Source organism: Haplochromis burtoni, unplaced genomic scaffold, assembly GCF_018398535.1.
Source record: "Haplochromis burtoni strain Fernald_Lab_line unplaced genomic scaffold, NCSU_Asbu1 Contig_44, whole genome shotgun sequence".
NCBI lineage: Eukaryota > Metazoa > Chordata > Actinopteri > Cichliformes > Cichlidae > Haplochromis > Haplochromis burtoni.
Genome location: NW_024582405.1, coordinates 761 through 27,734, shown reverse-complemented (window position 1 = coordinate 27,734; position 26,974 = coordinate 761). Strand labels below are relative to the sequence as shown.

Sequence of the window (26,974 nt, the reverse complement as noted above, 5' to 3'; positions counted from 1 at the left end):
CCCTTATACAAACGAGAGTGCGTAAGCGTAGCTAATAAACTGTGCTGCCCTGGAGCGATCAATAAAGTGTAACATTTACCGAAAAAATTTTTTTAAACTTTTCCACGGACCGTTCCTGACCAAACACAGGAGCAAAGCGAGTATGCATATTTTGGCTGGTATTTCAGGTATTATTTAAGAGTATTTCCTCTTCCTGAGTGGCAGCCCTGAGCATTGTCTAACTCATACCAACCCTCAGCAGTGGAGAGTGCAAACACTGAAGTCACAGGTCTGCCCGTGTTGACTGAAGGATTCCTTTAAACGAGAGGAAACAATGGCAGCATGGACCTCACAGTAACATGCCAAGTGGGAATCTGGGGCAACAATGAAGGACGCGAGTAAATGAGCTGTCAGTGCACTCTGTCTCTGTCATTGTAACAGTCTGAACACTGAGCTTTACCCACATTACACTCAGCCTGCTCGGCTCACTCCAGTATCTGATTACACTTACAGACAAATCAGCTATATATCAAGATGTATCTGTGAATTGGAAAACACACACACACACACACACACACGCCTTCCTCATTACAGAGACTTCTGGAATGAATTATAGAAGATTTGGGATGAAGCTTTTACAAAAATAAACAAAGATAACCTCAAAGCTTAAAGAAAAGCTGTGTTAAATGTCTCAATTAGAGAGCAAGAAAACAGTAACTAGATCATTTATAGGTGTGAATTAAAAGACAGATAAAAAGCCTCCAATCAACAGGGTTTGTGATCTCTGCAAATAAATTCTGGCACCCACTGAAGCATTTTAGATCTTCTTTCAATGCAAAAACCACCACAATTGTGTTTGGGATTCAGTGTACTCATGTTTAAAATACCCTATTCTGATCAAATGCCCAAATGAAATAACAGAAAAATGCACAACTTCTGTTCAGTCAGGTAAAATGCACACTCTGTCTAAACAACATGTGGACTAGTTGCACCTGCATGCATACTCACCTCACAAAAGCTCAATTTGAGCCAGGAAAAAGTGAAAATATTCATAGTAAGGAGGTAAAACCTCCCCCTACTTAATTAAAAAGACAACAGTTACTGTATAAAATAATAATAAAAGAATGCTAATTCTGAATTTTTCCATATTTGGGAAAGATTTTTATGGAATGACCCTTCATAAAATATCCAAATTTCTTTGTCCATTTGACCTATAAGGAATACAATACCATTTTAAGATCCTTGCATTTCCATGGTATGGTTTTCTTTTCTCTATTACCTCATTCAACCTCTATGGTCATTTCAAACTAGCATTCGTTTCAGTGTCTGAGACTGAGCATTAGCCAGGTCAAACTGGAGGCAAAGGAGTTTTTCCTCCCCACTGTTGCCAAGTGCTTGCTCATAAGGGCTCATCTGTTGTTTGGGGTTCTCTCTAATATTGCAGGGCCTTTCCAGATAAAGCACATTTAGACACCTGTTGTTGTGAATACGATTTGACAGTAAATTGTGCGATGAAGTGGTGAAAGTCTTCAAAACATGCAAGATTTCTTTTTTTATATAAATGGGCTAAAGAACATGTCTTTGCTTCCTTACTTGTTAGTGCAATAATGCAGGAATAAAACGGACCAAAAACACATAATATCAGCCATAAAACAAACAGGTGGTAAGCATCATTCATAGAGGAGGAAAAAGAGATAATCGGTGGTTGAGTTTGAATGATCAGTCTGTACCTTTCTGAGCCAGGTAGTTCATCTGGTGCCTCCTGGTGTGCTTCTCCTGCAACTCCTGCAGGAAGCTGGACCCGGAGTTACTGCGGCCCAGGAAGGCATCGGACCCGGACGCCTCCGTGGAGCTGTCCCAGCTGTCCGCATTCCTCCTGCTGCCTCCGCTGTATGTATCATAAAGCTCCACCAGGAGACAGTCCACTATGGAAGCCCTCGGAGTTCTGACTGCATCTCCCACAGATTCAGAGTCGCTGTCACCGGCCGCGTTGGTCCTTTGGGTGGCAGTAAAGGTGCCAGGCGGCTGTCCACGCTCTCTGGGCACCTCCTGCTCTCCCGGACATGATGATGTGTCATTCGATGACTCGGTGGGGCTCGTCCACTGCTGAAAGCCAGAGAAATCGTCCTGCAGGGAGGCAGCAGAGTGGGCATAAACCTCGCTCTCTTCCTCGGAGCGCAAGCCGCCGTCACATATGTCAACTTCTAAAAGTTCATTCCCGTTTACTTTCACCCTCGACGCCATTGTTTTTATTAAGAGAAAACAAAACGAATGAGCTCTCTTATCCTGCTGCAACTGTTTTAACAGTAAACTGTCATTTTCCTGACTTGCTTTAAGTTACAAAGTTAGAGCGTTTCGAAGAGGATAGAGTTCCTGGAGCGCTCCATTTCTCACCTCAGAAAGGTGGAGACTCGTCTGGCGGCTTTTACTTTCCTTCCTGAATATTCAGAACTGGAATTCACTGCTCCCCCCCCTCCAGGACTACACAATGGACCAGCCCACTACGCTGAACTTCTCCAACTGCTGCCAAACTTTCTTCAGGTCGCGCGACAGGTGCGACAGGTGCCGGGAGCTGCTCCATTGGCCAATCAGAGATGAGCCCAAAAGTATCTCGACCAATCCGCTTTCACCTTTGAGGACCAATTCATTAACGTTTGCACGGAAATTCGTAATGTGACTCCTCTAAACGTTCAATATGTGTATAAATAAAGATTTAAAAAAAACTTTTCAATATGTATTGATACATTTATTTTAAATAAACAAATAAAGGCTAAAATGAAGTAGATATGAAGCATATACTTTTTACCCAAATTTTAATACAAGGCCCATCTTTTAGCAGTGAATCTTTCACAGCTTTCCTTTCATATAAAAATAACTTCAGGTCTTTAGATTTTTCAAAATCCTTGCAATGTGAGTCTAGCTTACAGGAGTTTTGTTTTGTTTTTTTACCTTGGCAAATTTCAATGATCTGTAACTTATATTCATATTCTAACAGCCCAGTGTCATGGTAAAGGATGAAATAAGCATGAAAAAGCACATCTTGTGTTTGTTTAAAAAGGTACATTTCTCTTGAGCCTGGTTGATTTTCATGCTAACTGATACAAGAAACATAATAATGCAATCAAAAATATGTCCCAGCAGTGAAATGTATACAACCCAGCCCCAAATGCGGACTTTTAAAAAAAGCATATGAAACTGTTCTGAATTTTTAAGTTTCATAGATTCATAGAAATGTAATAAACATGTGCATTTTTGAAAGGGTGATTTGATTACATAAGAGGTGATCACAAAGAAATCTCTGAATTGACGTCAGCTTGGCATTAGAGTAGAAACTAAATGTTTATCGCAGTCTGGTACGATAAAATCTTTGGCTATATTTTGATTGCTAAGAAGCAAATCTGTTTAAAAAGCGAAGTTAATTGAAGGATTGCTCTTGAATTTTATTTTTTTTTACAGATAGACGAAAGAAAGAAAGAAAGAAAATTAAAGCATAAAATAAAAGCTGTAGTCATGAGGGGCGGGTATACGCCACTGACAGTCACTGGTACACGCCTACAAATCAAATGATGCGGGCTTCCGTACACCACGTGACCAGCAAACAGGGAAGCGTTGAGTCAGGGTTGAGCTCGTGCCTGTGTTTTTGCAGTCACGGAGGAGCGGCCTCTCCATTTCACGCTGTTATAAGGCGCAACGCGGATGGTAGAGACACTCTGCTTCAGAAGTTTGTAGCTGGATGAAGAAAATGGGCTCTTTTCGCTGCTCCGGGCCGAAGATGTTCAGCTTTCTCCTGATCTGCGTCACTTTGTGGAGCCACCTAAGCGGGAGCAGCGGGGCCAGCTCTTCCCGGAGACCTAACATCGTTCTGATCCTCACCGACGACCTGGACGTCGCTATCGGGGGTCTGGTCAGTAGGAGCTTATCTGAGAGTCATGACATTGTCTTTTTTTTTTAATGACATTAAACCAGATCGGATAAAGCTGACAGCTAACATTCCTGACAGCAAACATCATGCAGGCATCCGACAGAGTCAGCAGGCTTGTCAATCCATCACCACCAATGTTTTTATTATAATTTAAAAAACAAATCTAGAAGAAATGTTTTTAGCCAGCCAGAGGATGTTATGTTTATAAAGACTGGGTCTACGTAAATGAGTTGTTTGTGCTATAATAACCAGTCTGACAGTAATGGTAATACATAATAATTATAATAATCCCAAAGTAAACACTTTAAATCTGGTCTGTCAAACAGCACGATCTGATCTCAAGTGGGCTAGGCCCGTTAAACTATTACATGCACATTTATACACATATTTAAAAAGAAAGAAGTGTTATGCTTACAGAAGGTATAAAATGATTTTAACTGACCAGCTTTCATTTCTCCCCACTGGGCTTCCAGGCCCATTAAATCAGGCTTTTACTGGCCCAAAAACGATGCTAAAATAATTAAATTAGTAGTATAGAGCTATATTAGTTAGCAACTTAAAGTTTTAAAATAAATGTCATGGAGACCAGGTGCGGTAAATGCGGTGCCCTTCTTTAGATTCACCTCTGCAGGTAAGAGTGCGAAAGAAATAACTCTGCCAAATTTTAAGATCATGCCAGGTTCACACCCCTCTTAAAAATGTGTACAACATAAGCCATTATTTTAGGTTACATTTACTTTCATTTCATGAGAGATTTGTTTACAAACAGGTAATGAATAGCCCAAGATGTCTTTAAAAAAAGGCAAAATAGACCTGTGATCATGTGACGTGCATTACAGTTTACAGATGGGAAAGGCACAAAACCTCGGCAACAACATTATTTTCCCATCTTTAAATTAAGCCAACTGATTTAAAGACACTTTCCGATCATTTTTACCCCTCCATGGTAAATCTGGCATCACTATCACACCAAGAACGGAAAATCTTTTTATTCAGAAATTAGTGTGATTAATGATTTCACTACAATGTTCATATTTTTTTTGACCCACTCCTGGTCTTTATGCTGTTTAATGGACACTGCTGTTTAAAAGAGTAAAACATAACTCTGTAAAGTCACTGCGGAAAGTAACTGATGTGAGACTGTAATCAAAACAAAAACTGCTGATACATACAAAAAAAAAAAAAACTTGTAGGTTTTCTTATTTCTCGTTTCATCTGCTGATTCAAACCCAGATGTACTCAGACTGATAGCTTGTAGATATGCCATCCAAAAACATTAAACTGCTGTGTTTCGCAGGTTAAATGTTGTTACATCATCGATGAAGGTCAGGAGTTGTTGCAGATCATGTGCCTTTATTTCTACTCTTAACCTGTGTGTGTCCAAAAACTCCTGACTACATGTTGACGCTTGACTTTTATCAAATTTACATCACACTGGTGACTTTCAAGCCACATCTAATATAAAGCTACTGATAGATATTGCCATTACCTAAAGAACAGCTTAATTTAAACATGATGCCAAATTTATGTATAAAATGAGCCTTATTTTTGAGCCTTATTTTTGTCTTTAGTTTGAGTAAAGAGTCCAACTTTAGATTATTTTGTGCTGTTTTGGTACAAATTTTTCAGTTTTGAGTATCTGAACCTAGTATTACATGAATTCACCTTCAGTTGTAGCAGCAGTTATATTACAGAGCCACAGTATGTTAATCCATTTATTTTGTGCTGATTAGTGCACAAAATGCTCAGTGTTTTTCCAGAGGTGTGTAATCTCTGCTCTGTCTGAGACCACAGTCATGTGAAAAAGTGAGGGCACCACATGGAAACCTTTGGTGTTATTGACATCTTTGCACAAGCAAACATGTGGTTTGCTTTCAAACAGGATCTACAGATAAAGGTGAATAGTACAACAATGGATAAAATACTTTGCAGTTGAAAAGACTCTGTCATTGGGATGATGAGGTAATGCTGCTTGCCCAGTTTAGCACAGATCATATGGGTGTTTTTCTTGATTGTCCACCAGTCTCAGACATCAGTTTGCTGACACTTTTGACAGATTTTGGTGGTTTTAATTGAAGTACTCCCTGTTTTATATAGTCCTAAAGCATTTCAGTTAATTAATCATGTCATAAACCTCAATTTCTCCTTCTGAGCCAATCCCCAATGTACATGCACAAGTCTGCTTTGGGCTTCTTGGAGACTTTGTCAGTTTTCTGACAGCACTTTTTGAGGATTTAGTGTTAGAGCTGAAGCATTTCTTCAAATTGTTTCGAATTTTTTTTTAATCCTTTGATAACAAGTGTTTTTTAAACCCTAAGAGAGATCCAGTCATCGGCATTTAATCTGAAATCCTTGATTATAATTTCATAAATGGGAAGATGTGATGAATGTATGTTTACTTACTTTTCCAGTGTTGCTGTTCCAATGCTGAACTAAACTTTGTGTTATTTATTTTAGCATTTCACCCTCTGAAAGCACCGTTTCAAATAGATCAAATATTTGCTGGTCTAAAAAAAAAAGCCGTTTCTATGACAGCAGCCTTCTCAATAGGACAAAAACTACATCCTGTTATTGCTGATGACCAAAAAGCAAACAAAGAGTTTAAGTGCAGGTAATTTAATTAATGTCAGCGCATATAAATAAATAAATAAATATAAAATGTGTTTTCCTTTCAGAATCCACTGAACAAGACGAAAAAACTCATTGGTGACGCAGGGATGACCTTCACAAACGCAGTAAGTATAGCCTGCCTACATGTTCCTCTTGTCATCAGCATAGACTGTATATCAAAGATGGACTTAGCTACTGTAATATCACCCATTTGATTTGTGAAATCTTTTGAAACCTGAGATCGTAGCTTCACGGCACAAATGCAGGAAGGACCAGGTTTTAAAAAACAAAACAGATATGCTACATGCTAATGCAGCAAGCTCCTAATCACAAGGTAGCTTAACCCTAAAGTAAACCCTGTTTTATGGTTCTTTTGGACACTAAATAGGACCATAAAATTTCAAATAACCATATGAATATAAAGTGAGACTTGACTTGACCAACTGGGACCATAAATTTATTGAGAAAGTGTTTAAGGTAATAAATTAATCAAGTAGGAAAAAAAAATTCTCGCCCACTTCTATATAACTTCTTTTTGCAATCAGAGGAGTCGCCCCCTGCTGGCCATTAGAAAGAACGACATTTTAAGACATTTTGCGCTAGCTTTACTTTTCAGACCCAACATTTTGTACATCTTTTATATACAGCTTTCAGGGACTATTAAGTGTATCGTTTTAGCCCTGCTTTGCGTCTGTACATTATTGTGTAGCATTAGCTAAAATGACTTTACATAAAAGCTGCATGTAGAGAATCACAAGTCAAATATAATTAAAGAAAATCCTTTCAGTTTCGTCTCGCGTCTTTTTCCCTCAGTTTGTTGCCAGCCCGCTCTGCTGCCCCAGTCGTGCCAGCATCTTGACGGGGAAATACCCCCACAACCACCACGTCATCAACAACACCTTGGATGGAAACTGTAGCAGCAAAGCCTGGCAGAAGAGCGAGGAGCCGCACACCTTCCCCGCCTTACTGAAGGCCTCCGCTGGCTACCAGACATTCTTTGCTGGGAAATATCTCAACCAGGTGAGTGTCGCTTTTTTGCCAGAATCGGTGACTTGCCTTTAGTAAGAGGTTGTCCCCCTTTGTTCTTGTACTGCGCTGTTATCTGAAGAATGAAGGAGCTAAAAAATAATTTGTTGGTGTAATTCCCCTGTAATTAAATGGAATTGATAAACACAGAATATTCTTTTTTTGTTTGTTTTTAACCACTACATTTGCAGAAAATTAGCTAATTACAGTTGTTTACAGTACTTAAAATGTGGAAACGTACAGTGTCATTTATCTCTTGTCCTGTAAAATTAGTTATGCACTACTTAAGTTTACTTAAAATATAATTACCGGTATGTGTTTTTCTTTTCTATAAAATAACTTGGGTTATCCAATATCTAAAATTACTTGCATTATATTTTATTTAATTTTTCCTGTATGAACCAGATTTGTTGCCTCTTTGTCTAGTATACCTCTCTCTGAGTAGGTAAACTTTGTACATAAATATCATTATATTGTAATTTCAAATAAAATATATTGAAGTTTTAAATCGTATGCATGTGTCAGAGATGCATAAAAGTGAGGCATCTTTACTGCATTGTTCAGGAGACTGTCATTAGATGTGCAGTCATACGATCTATCATCTGAGGGTGAAGGTTACATCTCCCCTTGTGATTAACAGATGGTCAAATAGAGAACCAGAACGTCCTGTTTGTTAGGATGTTTAAAGTGTCACCAAAAAAGCCACTTGGGCCTGTTTTGCTACTTCTCCTTTTCACTCTGTCTTTGAGCATTTATGTACCAGAAAATGAAAGAACATTTTCAAACTCTCTTCATCTCGTCATGCAGAACTGCACATACTCAACATTTATGCTATTTTGCAGTATGGGCACTCGGAAGCTGGTGGAGTGGAGCACATTCCTCCAGGTTGGAGTTACTGGGTCGGGCTGGTAAGTCTGAATGTTCACATTATTTGCTTTTATAGATATCATGGACCAGTTTTAGAGCTGACCTTATTGTCGGAGACAGTCATGCAACTATAATCTCAAAACTATACCATTTCAAGTTGGACTGACTCCACAAGTTTCTGAGAAACTCAAATTCCTGTGGTCTGAGGAACATTTGGCCCTCTTTGTCTTTAGAGGTCTTATAAACCTAAGGGTTAAACTCCAGAGTAAAGAAACAGCCGTGAATTTGAGCTGTCATGTTTCACTGCAGCATCATTTTGCCTTGTGTTCGTCTGCTCTTCTATTACTGCTTTTATTCCTCAGCATTTTTCTTAGACAATCCAAGGTGTCTGTGGCTTCGCTGCTTCTTCTGAGAACTTGTTTAGAGACTCGGCTGCCTTTGCTGATTGGAGTCTTACGTTTTCTATTAGCAAATTCTGCATCTGCGATAAAGCTGCTCGTCTGTCTCTGTGAACAGTGATTGATGTATTGATCGTCACATGATGTGGTCATTTTGGGCGTCTGCCTGTTGATGCTATCAATCAAACTGAGTTTATTTAGTTCAACATCCGAGTTAAATGCTGCTCCAAAGGAAAATTCAGCTCCTGGAAATGAAGGCTTGTTTAAATCCTAAAACCATCATGTTTACTGCGAATTTCCCTGAAAAGTTAGGATTAAATCTGTCAGAAGAGAAGTCATTTACAAAGCATCTTATCCCTTAATTCCTAAGGTGCAAACCTTAACTGTTAATGCCGGGAAGAAGGACGTATAAGAGTTTTAGATGTAGTACCATGGGAGCGTATCGAATTAACTCTCTGCTACTCTTTCCTTTCAAGTGAGGAAATAAAGTGCAGTTTGTATTCTGCGGTTAATGATCTTCTTCAGCTTCAGATGGTCTGCGCAGTACAACCAATGTAGTTCTTTCCCTGCTACTGATGGGAAATAGGACAAGTTCAGTATCAGAAAATTGGTCAGAAAATTGAGCATTATGTGTAATTTTTAAATCTCCATGACTTTGCAATAGAGATCTTGACTCAGCCGGTTGTATTTAGGTTATTCTTTATTAAAGCGAGGTTGCAGAATGTCTGTCTCACTTTTTATCACCATCTTGACACACAAAAGTTGTTTGTTTTTTTTAATCCATATTTTTCTTTGTTTTATTATTTCCATGAGTTCCCAGTTCATATTTAATGTTGCAAAAATGTGTATTTCTGATTAAATCAGATCTGATATGAAGCTACCTCACACACCACTGTGAAATGTAGGCAGTCATGTGGCTAAATAAGGAGACAGACTAATAAAAAGGCTAAAGTTAGATTTGTGTGGATTTACAGAAGGTCTCTAACTGGTTTGCAGAAGTCGGAGGTCACGTCCAGACTGCCGTGCAGACTGGTTTATCTTCACTGTCACTGGATGAACAAACACAGATTAGAGCCGTGGTCCCATGACTTGGAAGTTTATCATAACAAAGAGCGAGACTCATGCGATTTATATGATTTTGGCAGTTTAAGCCAATAATCCTTCTGGCGCTGCACCAGAGTCACTATCACTATGCTTTGAGGGAACTTTTAACAATATGTTTCCATGAACTGCAGCTCGTCTCTGATAATTGGTGACTTCATGTGATCAGCTGTGAGCAACAGTTGTAACTGCTGTTTTTAAGAAAAAAAATTAAATTTTAGTCAGTGCGAAAGAGGACTTTTTTCTGAACCCTGAAGGTTTCCAGGTTTCTTAACCCTAACCCCGTGCATGGTTCAAAAATAAATATCAGGCTTTTTATATTGACTTCTTAAAATTCACTTCAGCTTCTTAGACCAAGATTATATAGATACATACATATAATACACACCTGGAAATGATTTCTTCCACTAGGTGTTTTATTCTGTGTGATTTAAGGCTGGGAAATCTGAAATGAAGAGGACGGTGCATGTGCTTACGTAATAATTTGCAGTTCTTTACACATGATCCGAGTGGCTCTTTAAACCTGAAGTGTTTTACAGAGTCGTGTCGTTTGTGTTTTCCAGGATAAAAACTCTAAATACTACAACTACACACTATCAGTGAATGGGAAGGCTCAGAAGCACGGAGCCGACTACAGCAAAGATTACCTGACAGATCTACTGGTGAGAGACCTTTGATATGACTGCACACCGTCCTTTACTTCATTTATATAGCCACAAATGTAAAGCATCCTTATCTTGTTACTTTAAAGACAGTTTTTGGTTCACACTTCCATTTTTAGGGACAAAATAGAAAAGACAGAATTCATGTCTGCTTGATAAATTACCGTAAATTAAAGGTTTTTGGGTGAAAACCCCCCCCCCTAGATTTTAAGAGAGAGGGCTCTACTCCGCTTTTTTTTGTTGTTATGTTTGACTTAATATAATGTCAGAGAAAAAGAGGTAACTTCTTTTATATTGTTGGTAAGACCAACAGTCTGACAGAGAGACAGCCATGTACAATGATGTAAGGGTCACATGCAGAAATGATCAGCGATCAAAGGCTCTGATCACTCTCTTCCTCGTTCTCAGGCCAACATGTCTCTAGACTTCCTCCAGTATAAAACCAGCTACCAGCCGTTCTTCATGATGGTGTCCACGCCGGCCCCCCACTCCCCCTGGACGGCAGCACCTCAGTACCAGAAACGCTTCAACAACACCAAAGCTCCCCGAGATCCCAACTTCAACATCCACGGGAAGGTAGAAATTTTTTTTTAAAGTTCTTGCTGAATTTTGCTGGTTCCAAAGTAAGATGGAAGAAAGCACTCTGTTAATAAGTTCTGTTGGGTTACATCAGTCTCTACGCTAAAGAGGACCTTGCTAATCATGATCACTTTCATTTCTCCACTCAGGACAAACACTGGTTGATCAGACAGGCTAAAACTCCCATGTCAAACTCCTCCATTCGGTTTCTGGATGATGCCTTCAGGGGACGGTCAGTCGCTTCACCTCCTCACCTTCCGCTTTCTTTGCTCCACTTCCTTATTTCCTTTTTGAAACATCCTCCTCAGCTCCTTACCAGACCACTGCTTTCTGTCACCTTTCACATCCTCCTAATTCTCCTCCTTTCTTTTCACCTTCAGGTCTTAACATAGTTTCCCACAGATTTAGCTTGTTTTTGCAGCAGTGTGTGTGCAGCTCCTTTCTGGCCACCAGCTTTCTTAAATGAGTCAATATTAATTTAAAAATACCATTTATACGTTTCTCCACTGTAAATATTTTATTGGCCAAGTTTTTTCTGACATGAAATATAATCAGCTGCTTCATCCCCGAGTCTGTCATCCTTTGCTTGGACTCCACCATCACATTGTGCTTTACAGCCTCGATGAGCCTGGTGTAGTGGCCCAGAGAACACCTCTTAGTTTGTGCTATAGCCGACCAATGACAAGAAAACAGTCCTACAAAGGGTCAGCAAATCATCCAGAATGCAGCTACGAGGCTTCAGTTCAATTCAATTTTATTTCTACAGCACCAAATCACAACAACAGTCGACTTAGGCACTTTATACTGTAAGGTAGACCCTTACAGACCACTCGGTTTATCTCGTCCTACAGGTGGCAAACGTTACTGTCAGTGGACGACCTGGTGGAGAAAATAGTGAAGAGGTTGGAGGTCAGAGGTGAACTGAACAATACCTACATCTTCTTTACTTCTGATAATGGATATCACACAGGTATGTCTGTGCGAGCGCTTTTTGTTTTTTATTTCAACATCTACAGTTTTTCAGAGGATAGTTTAACATTCACAAGGTTTTTAGTGTGGTAGGGTTTGGTTAGCTCTCACTGCTAATTGTTTCCCACCCTTTTATACCTCCAAAGGTTTAAAACGTGAGAAACAAAACTGCTTTAAAATTGTCAGTACTGTTGAAAATGTGGCCAAATCTCAGTCACAACCTAAAAGTGACGTCTCAGATGATAAGAAGTGCGTGAGACTTGTTTTTTGGACGCAGAGTAAAGAAAATGAAAGGACTCTCTTCCTGTTTCAGGTCAGTTCTCTCTCCCAGTGGATAAAAGGCAGCTGTATGAGTTTGACATCAGAGTTCCTCTCATGGTCAGAGGACCAAATATCAAACCCAACCAGACCAGCCAGGTACACACACACACACACACACACACACACACACACACACACACACACACACACACACACACACACACGAAAGATGAGATGCTTTTGCTCTCTAATCAATATTTAGTATTTATCATTATTCACTGATCCTCTATTAATACAGTTACTGTTGAAATCATATTCTCTGTCTATATTATAATCTTATAACCTCTGACATATTTAAGGAAATGGTTCCAGTATAGGTTTTTTTAAAGCGTTACTATCATAAAAATTAAACGGATGCTATATTCTTTCAAGATCCAGGCCAGTTTTTAAGTTTCCATTCACTTTAAGTTATCTATAACTGCCTCACAGATCAATGCATTCTGTTTTTGTTTGCATTTTACACATATTTAGTTTATTTTGGACATCGGGGTGTAAACTGAGAGCTAAAAACTGAAACAATTAACATCATATCACCAGAAACTCAGTGGAACCACCCACAATCCAGAAAGTTTGAGAACATTTGCAGTTACTTCTACCTGCATATGTTTTGGCTGAATATTATTATCCTTGTTGCTGGTAGAAAACATTGACTTTAATTGATGTTTCACACTTTGTTGCCATTGATGTTTTTGGTATTAGTTCTTGGTTAAATAAAGTAAAAGTAATAAAGCAGTAAATATTAGTCACCTATGTGTTATAAATAAATGCATATCCTGTTTTTATCTTGTTAGTGGATTTATATTCAGTGTAGCAGCATGAGCCCTCCTGTTGGTCCCAAAAAGAGGAAAAGCAGCAAAGAGAGGAAAAAATCTACTTTGAACAGATGCACAGGATCTGTGTTAAGAGATGGTGCATCCATTTTGCTGGCCACATTTGTTGGATTGAGTGTTTCTTTTGTCTTTCCAGATGTTGGTCGCGAACGTTGACCTTGGCCCGACCATCCTGGACATCGCCGGGTACAACGTCAACAAGACCCAAATGGACGGCATGTCGTTTCTGCCAATTATGGTGAGAAAACTAAGCTTGTGTTCTGCTTTTGTTGTCTATAATACAAGGTAAAGGAGACGGTTGAATATTAATATGCTTAGTCAGACCCAAGTACACAAATAAATCCTTTTATTTGTAGATATTTTTACATCATCAAATGTTGATCAATTGCCACATCAACACATTACTAATAATATAATAAGAGGTAAATGACAACTTATCAACAAAACTCAGTAACGATTATTAGGTAACAAAATAAATTTAAAGTCACACTTGTTCATATCTGTGTGTGTCACCAGGAGGGGAAGATGAACGGCAGCAGTTGGAGAACAGACATCCTGGTGGAGTACGAAGGCGAGGGCAGGAACAAGTCGGACCCTGCCTGCCCGCTACTGGGTCCCGGAGTGTCGGTATGGAAACAGGGATGAAGTAAAACTTTGTTGTTGTTGTGGGTTGTTTTGTTTTTTGGGGTTTTTCAGCGGCACCAAAAATTAAACACCAATAACAAACGTTTTTTCTATAGGAGTGTTTCCCAGACTGTGTGTGTGAGGACTCTTACAACAACACTTACGCCTGTGTGCGCACCATCGCCCGCTCTTCCAACCTGCAGTACTGCGAATTTGATGACAATGAGGTATTGTATTTATTTGCTTTTGATTTTCAGTCTTTAGCAATTTGTCAAGCTAGCCAGCTAACATTTGTATTCAAATGTTATTTTTGTTGGCACTAATGTTAGGCAAGATGGCTACGATTAGCTGTGCAACTTAGCTGTGCTGCATTAATCTGGTGACGGTTGGTTCATAAAGCTGAACTAACCAAAAGTGCTCCTTTTTATATTTTTGTGTAAGAAACTGATCCCATATCCTTAATATAGAAATCAGTCAAGCAACTGGGACAGTTGGGAATGTCTCACTTTTAAGATAACATCTGTTGCAGCGCTAGTGATAAAAGAGGATTTACCATGTGAAAAATGCTTCGTATAGCACATTTAAAAGCGCTGTGTGCAGGTTTTGAAAGTCTTTGATTTGCTGGCATCTAGTGGTTAAATCGAGAATGGCATGTCCTTGAGTTTCTTCAGTTTTGAATCATTAGCATATTTCACAGATGTCTATGTTCTGTAGGTTTTCGTAGAAGTCTACAACGTGACTGCAGACCCGTACCAGCTGACCAACATTGCAAAAACCATTGACAAGGAAGTCCTGGAGAAGATGAACCACCGGCTGATGATGCTGCAGTCCTGCTCCGCACAGTCATGTCGGACACCCGGCGTGTACGATCCGAGGTCTGTTCAGCAAAAATCTGCATTTTATCTTTTCTTGTCTTTCTTTCTTTTTTCTTTTTTTTTTAAATCAATAAAATTATATGTAAATTCTCTCACACTTTTGGGAATTTAAATGTTTATCCCGTGCGTTCACTTTTTTCTAAACTATTTAAATCATGGCTATTGTATAAATACACAATTACTGTGTACTTTTCAGTATTTTTCATGTAATGAGTTGTGATTTCTTGATAAATACCTTGAAAATAAAAATATCCTGTTACTCAAGAGTTCTATTTAAGTCAGCAATTAGTTTTTAATTAATTAATTACTTTTTTTTTTTTTTACCTTTCTAGTAAAGTTTTCCAGGCTCTATTAACACACAAGCATTAATTATTCTACCCTGTGATATTTTCCTCCCCTCAGGTATAAATTTGACCCACGGCAAATGTTTACCAGCCACAGCTGGAGGCTCAGCAGACTCAGGCAGACAGTGAAGTAGGAAGACTGCGAAGGATGTGGGGAAGCTGGGGAAGAAAGGCTGCGTTGAGTGATGTATTCAGCCTTTCCTGATGTTGTTGCCTTGTTGTCGGGCCTCCTGAGCCAGTCTCTTTGTAAGATGAGGATGGAGAAGGGATCAGGTGGGGGTCATATTATGGCGCTGCTGGAAGATAGGAGGCCCACCTTTTAAACTGTCTGTTTGGACTGCTTTTCAATTATTTTGTCAGTAGGTGTGAAAGAGAGCCAGATTATTCAGAACTGATTTACACGAGGCAAGCCATGAATTAAAACCCTGTTTTCATATAAGCCTTACTTTGCACTGAACATATCACTTTAATTCCTTTCAACTACTCACTCTTCTAATTGTTTAATTTATGGTTGAACACTTGAATTTATCAGAGAAAGCTACAGAGCCCTTACTTTCCCATTAGGTGTGACTGTTTTTTTCCCCCCCTATCTCATGCACTCATTTTAAATTTTACTATAAATTCACTTATATGACTTTGCTCACTGTGAGTGGCATAAACTGCAGTTCCTCTAATGGCCACTTGAGGGTGGCTTCAAAAGTGAGGCAGTCCCAATAGATTCCCCATGTTAAAATGTCAAACTTAGCACTAGAAATAAACACATTTACAGGCTGCTACAAAAAGCAGTTCTGGTCTTTACCGTTAATCTAACTCTTCATAACAACTGTAAGGTAGTTTAATTTAAAAATAATACCCATTTATTTTAGTTATATTATGGTATAAGGATTATATGATCAGGCCCTCTTTAACTGGTGGATGCCAGCATAGATTTACTTCAGCTACTTTGAGTAACTAAACCGGAATTTCAACTTTATTTTTAATGCCTTTGTTCATTGTAGTTGTTTGAGAAATAATGTGACCTGCTGTGTAGTTAATGATACAAAAGTCTGTCCAAGAAGTTTCTACTCCAATTTTAGTTGTTGTTGTTTTGGGGTTTGTTTTCTTTTTTTATTTTGCACCAATTAGTCAACTTGTTTCTATTCAAAGCAGTAATCCAATCAATGGAGCCATCTGCGTAAAACTAGAAAACAGACTAGACAGTATTTTTTTTTCCTTACAATATTTCCCCTGAGTAAAAACAAGTGCTGACGTTAGCTGAAAACTTTGGTCTTTGGACTGGAGGATGAACCTGTCTTGCAAACCACTACCTAACACCGTAAAGCTTTCTTAGGTCAAACTAAAACTTTTTTAGCAGATTTTTCTCCGTTATACTACAGCTGTATGCATTCATTACAGACACGTAGGAGTTTATAATAAATAATCCTGTGTGCACGATAAGGAAATGTCACCTTAAGGGACTCTAGGGGCTCTGCAGAAAGTTGTACTTGAAATACTTCGGCAAATACAAGCTCTAAACTGCAAACAAGGCTCCACTTTAAGATTTTCGTAAACAGTTCATGTATTCAGGTTAATTTTATCAGGTTTAGAGCAAAGTTCTCAGAGCTAAAGAGGTTCCTCTGACAGGCCGAAACAAATAGATCTTACAATTATTTAGCAAGTAAATTTTAAATTATCAGAATTATAAGACTGATTAATCAACTCAAGTTCAAGCCACAGTCACATTACCCTCTCAAGTTGCCCTGCACATCCTCCTGTGATGAAGGTAGCAAACAAAATTTGATCATTTCAGTCTCCCAGGTTTTATATGGTAACTCTAACATGATCCCCCTTCCCAATTTAGCACAATGTCCAAGATAAACGACGAGTGTTTGTTTATGAGAGATTACACAAAACAAAAAACTTTTAATTTTAATTAATAAGGGTTTTTTAAAATTAAAAATAAGAGTTTGCTGACATTATTCTGCCGACCCCTCAATTAAACTACGATTGGATCCTTGGCACAAGACCAGATATGCCACAGGTTGCCAAAAATAGGAGGACAGCAAGTCAGATGTAGCAACAGTACAGAGCATCCTGTAATCTTTCAAAATAAAAGACCGTGCACCAAACAACCCTTCCAAAACCATCCTAGTGGGGAAAAGATGGAGCAAAACTACATTTCTGATGCACTTCTCAAACTTGAAACACACAAATTCATGGCCTACGTGAACTGAAAACATTGTGCTGATGTTCAAACTTATAAAATTTATGTTCAGTAAGATGTGTGCAGATCACTCTGAGGTGGAAACCTCGGAGGGAAAATGCTGAACATCTGTTTTTAAAACAGACTGCGTGTCATGTTGACTGAGAACCGAAAAGACTTTCCCATGTTCTACTGTTTTGTTACTCTTTAATAATATTATTGTGTTCATGTATTGCCTCTTGCTCTGTATTCAAAAAACTGGACTGAATTCACGTGATCATCGAAATCCTCCACTGGACTGTTTTGCCGCCTCCCCCATACAACTGATCACTGATCGTATCTTGGACTCACTGATGCACTTTCCGCTCTGTCAGAACAGTTCAGTCGTTTTGGCACCCTTGAGTAGTTTTTGATTATGTATTTTTGGCTTGTGTTTTTGTCCAAATAAAGATCTATTCTAAAGCAATCACGTTCTGCTTCAGTTTTTCACTTTAAAAAGGTCCCAAAGTGTCCCACACTGCCTGAAATATTTATTAAATTACATTTCTGACCTGCCTCAGTCCTACTGTCATTCAATCACTGCAGTTAATAGCATTAGCTGTGATCCTGCATGTTACCAGAAATAACATCGTTAGTGACATCATACAGTGCCAAGAATAGAAAAAACTGTCTGAAACAGCATTTAGAGCTGTGTAAAGCCCAAGCTTTTGGCTCACAGGGATTAACCTTATTTAAACATTTTGGGATTTAATGTACAGCTATTTTGTTCTTACCTTTTTTTTGTAACGTTGTTTGCAAGAATCTCCAGTGTCTGTAAATTTGCACACAAAATGCAATACAATACAAAATAAAATATAAGTTATAATTGGATGGAAAATTTTGGTCATTTTCAAATTTGTTACAAAAAACTAACAACGTCCAAAATCCAAAGATTTGTGGTTTAAAAATGTATTTTTAAAAAAAATTTGAATCCAAGGACTGAGTCACAATGGAATGTTAAATAATGTAAAAGTTTTATTTAAAAGACTAACTTTTCAACATGATATTAACAGTAAACCTCCAAGTTTAAGACAGTCCAAAATTCACATTTATTAGGTTCATTTCAAATTCTGTAGAAAGAAAAGTTAGCGAAATTTGACAATCCAGGCCCGCGTCTCAGCAGTAATGGTGAACCAAACCTAATGGATTTAACCCAAGAACAGTAACACTATCACCCAATTTTACCCAATATACCCCACAAAAAATACTTCCCATCAAAATATATTAAAGTACAACAATATATGGCAAATTGAAGTACTCTTCTTTTACTACCCCCTATAAGTCTCATAAAAAGGAAAAAAAAAAAAGGTATGCGGGGACCCTGTACCCCAGCGGTCCCCAACCCCCGGGCCTCAGACCGGTACCGGTCCGTGAGTCGTTTGGTACCGGGCCGCGAGAGCTGAGGCTCAGGTGTGAAATGTATGGTTTTCAGGTATTTTATTGGTTTTCAGTGTTATTTTGTTATCGTTTTTATCGTTAACTCTGTTTTCCTGGGTCTTTTCACGTGTGTTATGAATAAATCTTCTTTTTTTCGGTACCGGTACTAGTTTTATTTTGTTGTATCCGCGACATCTTAAAGGCCGGTCCGTGAAAATATTGTTGGGCATAAACCGGTCCGTGGCGCAAAAAAGGTTGGAGACCGCTGCTGTACCCTAAAATTAGTGAAAAATTAGGGAATGGTTAACTAAAAATAATAAAAATAGAACTGGGAACTTGTTCTTTGGTCCATACATACCTGGGACATGTAAGCCCGGGACAGTTCAAGTTCAAATTTGTATTCGCCACATGCAGTGGCAGGTTGCCCTGCAGTGGAATGAACCCGCCCCCCGACCTTACACACACAACACAGACATCACATGGGGATACAAGTCAGAGAACGGTTGCATTACAGAAAAACCACTGAAATGGACACTACAATGGGAAAAGTACAAGAGGAAAAAAATAGACCTCTACTCATGCTGGGCTACAGGAGGACAGCATGAGAACAGGAAACAAACAAAAAAAACTCCTCTGCACAGAAAAGCACATAAATGTCCACAGTACAACATTATAGAGCACGTGACCAGCAACAGGGTTGGGTAGGGGATAAGGAGTAATCCCAGGCAACACAGCAGCCATCCTGCCACTGCGCCGACTCTCCAGCGCGGGCCCAGACCCGCCTTGTGTTCCCAGGAGGCAACAAGCATCGAAGGCATTAGAAGGGGAAGGGGTGTGTGTGAGTGCTTATCAGTGTAAGTGTATGTGTGTGCGTGTCCATAGTTCAGCTGAGACAGTGTCCTTCACCCTATCAGGCTAAGTAAACAGTCTGCTAGCCAACCCAGGTGGCCTTGCATGGGATGGGAAGAATTGTCATCACACAGTTGTTATCAGGGAGTTTTTGTTCGGCTCCAGCCTTGGGCCCGTGCAGCTGGCGCCGTGGTGTCCGCATGTTGATGTTGTTGATTTTTCTTTTATGCGAGCAGCTCAGGAGAATTTTAAAGCTGTTCTTTAACACTCCGACACTGGTCTCTCAATCTCCCGTTGGAGAGCCGCGAGCCTCCCCATGATGGTATCAAACTTCTGTTCCGTGAAAAGAAACAAAAACATTTAATTTTTTGATCAGCTGACAATAAAAGTTTTTGTTTACCAAATGAATTCTCTTGGAAATTGCCACCTATTTAATAACTGGATGGGTGAAAATCACCTGAAATTAGTGTTCTAGGGTTAACGAGTGATGATATTAAAGTCAGTGATGGTTGGAAAGCCACCAGGTGTCTCTACAGTTGTGTTCCAGTTTTTCTCCTGCAGTGCAAAAACAACTCGTAAGCTATTTACGTGAGGATATATTTATCCCCTGTTCATCGCAGGTTTCTAATCTGATTTCACGTCTAGAAAAAGACACTTTCTCTGCTTTTGATTGTTGAGTAAAAAGAGGTTTACTTTAATCTGCTCAGTAATCCCATTCCCCAACTACATCGTTTCTAACCTACAGTGGTCAGATATGAACATAAGTCAAACATAAGTTTGATCATTTAATTACATTTTATTTATATAACACCAAATAAGAACAACAGTTGCCTCAAGGTACTTTATATTGCAAGGTAAACACCCTAAAATATTTGCAAGAAAACCACAATCAGATAGCCCCTATGAGCAAGTACTTGGCAACAGTGGGAAGGATAAACTCACTTTTAACAGGGAGTGTAATTATTATTATTTCTTTAAACTGAGCAGTATTTCAGGGATTCATCCGTAGCCCTGTGTTTTTGGACACTACGTGTCTTTAGAGGAAAAGATTAGACATTCATTATTTTTAGGGGTGGATTCACTGTGTCTTAAAATGTCTTCAGGTTATCATATTTTCTTAGTTTACTGCTCTGGAAACACTAGTGGTTGTCCTAATGTGAATGTGAAGAACCCTGCATCCACATAAAACGAAAAGAGTCTTTATATGTCATCATTAGCTATCCCAGCCTTCCAAGATGGGAAGGAACGGCAGGTCGGTGCTGCCCAGGTAGGTTCTCCCTCGGTGCTGGAAGACATCGCTGATGGCCCATGTGAGGCGGCCCTCCGGGTCATGAAGCGTTCCCATGAGTTCGCCATCCAATCCCAGCTCCAGGACCAGAGCGTAGCGTGGCAGCAGAATGTTATACCAGTTCAGGGGAACCACCTGGAAACACAAACGCATTGAATGTTTACTATTAGTGCTAAAGTGTAAACTAACTTTAGCACTTAGCTCAGAATAACTCAGAATGTACAGCTAAAATCTGGTAATGTGACAGTTTCCTGCTTTACTTCATTACATATGACAGTAGACAAAGAAAACTTTAATGGAGTACTGCTATTAGCAATTTCAAGACATCAATTTGGACTCCTTTTGTGCATCTTACAGACTACAAAAATCTATGAATTTACAATAATCAACCTAATGAATTGCTAATAATAGAAGACACATGACATAAAGAATGACTTCTGAAAGAGTTCTTCAAAAGTTTTCTTGTTCACTTGAAATAAATAATAAATAATAATACTATACACATTTACAGTCTTCCACTTTTTGTTATGCCCCCCCAATAATTTCCAGATAAAGACCAGACCCGAGGCTTACAGCTACTAACAACACAGGACACGAAATGATGATTAAGGAGAGGAGAAAAAAAAAGAAAGACATTAATACTTCCTGTTCCCTTTTTTATTAAGATCTTTGCATGGAGTGCTGTCTTTGTTTGACTTAGCTTTGCATACATGTGGAACTATAACCGGAGATGGTGTCAGGCTGCAGGGAGTGGCAGGAAACAACATTAGACAAAGACGTGTCAGTGTTTTCTTTCATTCAGACTAAAATTGAGATATGTCCACTGTGCTAAAATCGTATAAACTTAAAATAAAAGCGAGTTTTTATTTTCCTGGGAGATCAAATCGTGTCTGAACTGAACCATTTCTTTTGTTGCCATATCTTTGATTTAATTTTCACCCTTGAAGCAGTTCACCAACAGTTCAGATGTGTGTCCTGGGATGAATTCATTCAAGTGTGTCCGTGTGTGTCGGAGCAGTGTATTTAGTGTCTGTGTGTGTCCAGCTAAAGAGGCCCTGACCCTGTCCTGTTAGATTTCACACTGTCTCGTCACCATGCAGTCAGCAACAAAGCTTGACCACACTATAAATAACTGAGAATCACGGAGACCAGATGCATTATGGGAAAATAGATGAAACTACACTGCTTCTCAACAGAACCTCTGAACTTAAGCTGGGAAGCAGCTAAAACCTTTCATTATTAATTAATCTGCATTGAGCTTCTCAATACAAAAGATGTCCCAGCTACTAACAGCTTATTTGTTACTTTACAACAAAAAATAAACATTTAAGTGATTAATACTTTACTAAACTAAAATTTTCAGGTGATAGTTTAAGCTGATCTATATTTATCCCTATTAGTCAACTGACAACTTTTTTTAATAGCTTTGTTTTTATCATCGGCATTTTTTGCCGGATCTTTTAAATACTCAACTCAATCCAACATCACTCATTTCAAATTTTATTGTTGCTTTGGGGAACTGAAGTCATTTCGCAATTCCAGCCAAACAATATTTTAACTGGTTATTTGCAGAAACTACAGACTTTTTTTCTGTGTATTTACATCTTATATTGACGCTTTTATTATTAAATTTAAATAATCTTAATTTAATTGGACTGAGTTGCAGCTATCAACACAAAAACCAGGATGAAATCAGCACTTATCTGAGATCTTAAAGGCTGTTTTAAAAATAGAGCAGATCCTGTTTAGTTGCCAATAATCACACAAGTGAAGGTTTGACTCACATTTTTTTCTTATCACCCATCAGCACATTATCCTCATAATCAAAACTCACTGACCTTGGCAAGGAAGCGTTTGATCACTGGGTACGGAGCAATCATATCCAGGAAAGGTGGCATGAACTTCCGAAAGCGAGGTGTTGTTATGCCAACCAGGAATGTACCGTGGTCACTGAGGCGGATGTTGTCGGGATAACCAATCATATTGTCCATGATGACCTCCTTGGTCCCAGATTTTGGGCCTTTTAACCAATACCTGATATACAACAAAACATTTTTCTTGATTTGAGTTTTTCTTCCTTTTGGGGGGAAAAAAGATCATTTTAAGGGAAAAGCTTAGTTTAGGCCTCCAGAAAATGAATGCAACTTTGTATAATATCCTCTAATCAATCCGAACCTCAGTATACGTCCAATGCTGGTTTCCGCCAGTAGCAGGAAGTCTTCGTCAGGTGACAGGACGATGCCGTTCGGCATGTAGAGAGAGTCCAGAAGCACAGTCACACTTCCTGACTGGGGATCGTAGGAGAGAAGACGGCCAAGGCTGTTCAGCTCGATCACCTGAAAAACAATCAGAATTGTTCAGTTTGAACGGTTTAGCACAGCTTAGCCTGATTTTGTACAGCTCTGTATTTAATGTATCCAAACGCCATTTATATAAAGCTCCAGTTTATCTCTTTAGTTTACATAAACTCATGCTGCTCATTTTATCATCGCTCTGCTTTGTTGAATCACCTAAAATACACAAAAAACTACATTTGTTTCTTTGCCTGTTTCACTTCAGTTAGCTTATTTGAACAAATCGTAGCTTATCTGAGACACATTTACTTTTATCTTCATTTATTAATTTCTTACTACTTGAAAATAAGGAAGAAACTATCTCCCTCTGCTCTCAACCAGTCATGACAGATGGCCGGCCCTCCTGAGCCTCGTTCTGCTGGACGTTACTTCCTGTTAAAAGTGAGTTTTTCCTTCCCACTGTTGCCAAGTACTTGCTCATAGGGGCCATCTGATTGTTGTGGTTTTCTTGCTTGGCTTATGAAAAACATTTAGAAAAATGGTTTTATTACATTATTTTATTACATTTAATAATAATAATAATAATAATAATAATAATAATAATAACAACAACTTTATTTATAAAGCGCTTTCAAACAAAGTGCTGTGCAACTATTTGAAACTAAAAAGATAAAAAAGAAATAAAAGCAATACAGGTAAAAGACACAATACAAGTTAAAAACAGTAAAAATTTAAAAACTAAAAGCCATAGAATTAAGACATGTAAGATAGGGTGAACAAATGTGTCTTCAGCTTAGTTTTAAAAACCTCCACAGAGCATGCCTGCCTAATATCTTGAAGGAGGGTGTTCCACAGAAACGGAGCAAGGGCAAGATTGCACAGAGAGGGTGGATTCTGGTTGTGTTATAACTCCCTTATCCAGAGAATGACATTTAATGACCGTAATAATGCTCACTAGAGAATCCATCAGCTCTGTCTTGAACAGTAACGGTTCCACCTTATGTTAAAAGGGTTCTCACTATCTACCACCCAAACTCCACATAAAATAAAACATGGTCATCCCTCAGGCAGTCGACTGCCACGGTGAACCAGGAAATCATATTTCTAATTTACATAATTACTGTGAGAGGTTAATCAGATTTTAAAGTGCTTCCTGAAGCCTCACCAGCAGGACTGAATGGACTCTTGTTGGTTCCTTTTTTTGGCAAATTGGGCAGATGAACAGAGACAAAGAACTAGCTTAAGTGTCCTCTTGTGTTTTTGAGTGCTGTGGTTACTAAGCAACTCTGAAGGGGAAAAAAAAACAATCCTCAATGGCGCTTGCTTGCATCCGCAGTCCTTTTTGCGATCTATTAGAAGACCAGAGCTGCTGCCCACCTTTGTTTCCAAATCTTCTTTGTGCAAATCTATAGTAAAAGTTGTGTTTGGATTATTATTTTAAAGCCCAGACCTCCTTCTCACCTCCAGTTTGACGTGCCTGCGTCCCCAGCGACTGGAGGAGTCCGTGAAATAGATGATTCCAGTTTGGGAGGAAATCTCAAGCCCGTTTAAAAAGGTAAAGGGAATGCCATCAGCTCCTGAGGACAAACAGAATGACTTTACTGGTCTTAAAGGGATTCATACAGCATGTGGAGCACAACTAGCACACTCTGTACCCTCTGAATTAGCCAGGAGTAAAGTCTTTTCTCCGGTTTTGGGATCCACGCTGTGCAGCCCAAAGTAAGAGTCAGCAACAATCAGCTGACCGTGACGATCCAAACGGATGCCATGAGGGCGACCGCACACAGGTTCATAGTCTGTGCTGCTCCCTGCAGACACACAACATGTGGTGCTGTGAAAACATTCAATGTTGTTCATTTTTGTGTCTTTTTGACATGCAAAAATCAACTTAATGATTTCCATTAGTCTCATATGTGCTTTTAAATACTAAAAAAATAAACCTCAAATTATAAATAAAGGTTTACTGAATAATTAAATGCATCACCTTTAATATTCAGGTTTCATGTGTGCTGCAAATTACATTTTTCCCAGTGTTGTTGTAGCTAAATTCAGCGAGTCATCTGGTTTGGGTTATTTCCACTGAGGTAAATGAATCCTTGTTAACTGCCAAAGTTCATTATCATCCAATTTTCTTCTAACCAAATGAAGCACTGAGCTACTTTGACTGTCCCCTTAGACATACGAGCTCCTATTAGCCCTCTGATACTCAAAGTTAAAATTTAACTTTAAAAGTCATGTGAAGTCAGCTATTAAATGCCAGCTTTTATCTTCATACTATTTAAAAAAGATGAACTGCTGATTTGAAGGACATAATGTCACAGATTACAACAGCTACACAGTAAAGTTATCAAGACCACAAAAAGTTAGGAGGAAAGTGAGGAAGGATCAGTCATCCCTGAACAAACACCAACCGCATTCTGGTAGATTTTGTCCCATGTGAGTGATGAAGGTCAGGCTGTCGTCAGGACCGATTCTCCACAGCTTCCCGTCCACTGTGCCCGTGTACACATTACCTGAAACACACACTCCATCAATATGTAGCTTGCACGTAGATGTCTTCACACAGGAATAAGAGAGAAGGGGGAAAACAAACTCTCTCACCATGCTCATCAGCAGTGAAGGATTCCGGTCCGTGTAGTTTCCCAGTGAACAGCCTACGACCCTTCTGCAGACGGGTGTTGACAGCCAGCGGCCCTTCCAGAGCCGGAGGTGGCCCCTTCAGTCTGAGGAAACAAACCGTGGGTAACAATACAGAAAAACTGAACAGCAGCACAGAGCTAGATGAACTTTGTGTTATGAGCTATTATAATAGTTTTTGAACCTTAAATGAAAGTAAAAATGTAAATACATGGTTTTACGAAAGCTACTCTCTATATACACAGAGGCAAAAAGCATTTTTGATTGAATTAAAACATAAAAATGCAATCTGACTTTGACTGGTCTGCCCTTAAACTCTTCTCCTTATACACATCTGATCCAGTGGTTTCACTTTGCTTGTAAAACAGCAGTTTGGTTCTTGCACCCGCTTTTAAAAGGCTATTAACTGTATCTGCTGCACTTCCCACTATAACCATGTTTGCGGGCCTGAAGCGCTCCGCAGTCACGTTGGAGGGACTCCAGCTGAAAGTGTGAATACTTACACATGTGGTTTGGGGTCGATGGGAGACGGCAGCAGGTAAACTCCAACAGCTACAGCCAGGAGAGCCACTAACAGAGATCGCCTTCCCATTCTGAGCGAGACAGGAAAGAAAAAGCACTGGTTACTACAAAATTCATGACATCATAACACAGCTGCAAACTATTTGTGGCCAAATATTTCTGCCACCCTTTGACATTTTGTTGTTTTTCACTGGTCTATTGACCACAGAGCTGAATTGTTTTAAATGTATTTTAACTTTAAAAAAAAAAAAAAGAAGTATCCATAAAGGGGAGACAGTTACTATGAACTTTGGATGCCTACAGATGTGAATTTCGGGGAGTTCCAGCACGATAACATGTTTTCCAGCAGTGACCTTTTAATGCCAAATCATGACTCGTGTTCTTAAAAACATTCATTCTAACACCATGAACATGATTATCTCCACCAAAAACAATGTTGTGACTTCAGTCAGCAGCTCCACACACGCTCCTCCTCCTCATCTGCTCTGACAGATTCATTAACCATGAAGGAGCCAGAAAGGGGGAAAAAAAAAATAGAGGTCGTCCACTATTAGAACATTTCATGCTTTCAGGCAGCTTCATGGACACAGATGAGATGTACATGATTAAAATCCCCCCATAACGAGACATTTTGCATGTGTAGATAATTTTGAGCATAAGTCAAAGTAGAAATGTTAAC

At 39.0% G+C, this 26,974-nt stretch overlaps 3 protein-coding genes across 4 annotated transcripts in view; 1 reads left to right on the top strand and 2 right to left on the bottom strand.

Moving 5' to 3' along the window:
• tbc1d30 (TBC1 domain family, member 30) overlaps positions 1-2,476 on the bottom strand; it is a 28,525-nt gene extending 26,049 nt beyond the window's left edge. The window contains exon 1 of one of the 2 annotated variants that reach the window (XM_005920987.3): positions 1,710-2,476. In XM_005920987.3, the coding sequence (XP_005921049.1) occupies positions 1,710-2,223 (514 nt within the window). In that variant the 5' untranslated portion in view covers positions 2,224-2,476. The remainder of the gene's footprint in view (positions 1-1,709) is intronic. The other variant, XM_005920989.3, reaches the window with a different exon arrangement.
• A 1,080-nt stretch (positions 2,477-3,556) lies between these two features.
• Positions 3,557-17,755, top strand: gnsa (glucosamine (N-acetyl)-6-sulfatase a). Its single transcript, XM_005920986.3, has 14 exons — positions 3,557-3,883; positions 6,577-6,636; positions 7,325-7,531; positions 8,380-8,445; positions 10,467-10,565; positions 10,974-11,141; positions 11,294-11,376; positions 11,996-12,114; positions 12,427-12,530; positions 13,401-13,502; positions 13,781-13,891; positions 14,005-14,115; positions 14,603-14,763; positions 15,166-17,755. Exons 1-14 carry the CDS (start codon positions 3,713-3,715, stop codon positions 15,239-15,241), a joined length of 1,638 nt encoding a protein of 545 aa, XP_005921048.1. The 5' UTR covers positions 3,557-3,712; the 3' UTR covers positions 15,242-17,755.
• Positions 17,756-19,893: 2,138 nt separating this feature from the next.
• Positions 19,894-26,366, bottom strand: zgc:194209 (uncharacterized protein LOC570908 homolog; the record flags this gene model as incomplete). The annotated part of the gene is given in 8 exon segments (XM_005920985.3): positions 19,894-20,977; positions 22,681-22,876; positions 23,018-23,178; positions 24,598-24,713; positions 24,792-24,944; positions 25,548-25,649; positions 25,738-25,859; positions 26,277-26,366. Coding segments are annotated over 8 exon segments (1,149 nt in total). The 3' UTR covers positions 19,894-20,767.
• Between the last annotated feature and the right edge of the window lie 608 nt (positions 26,367-26,974).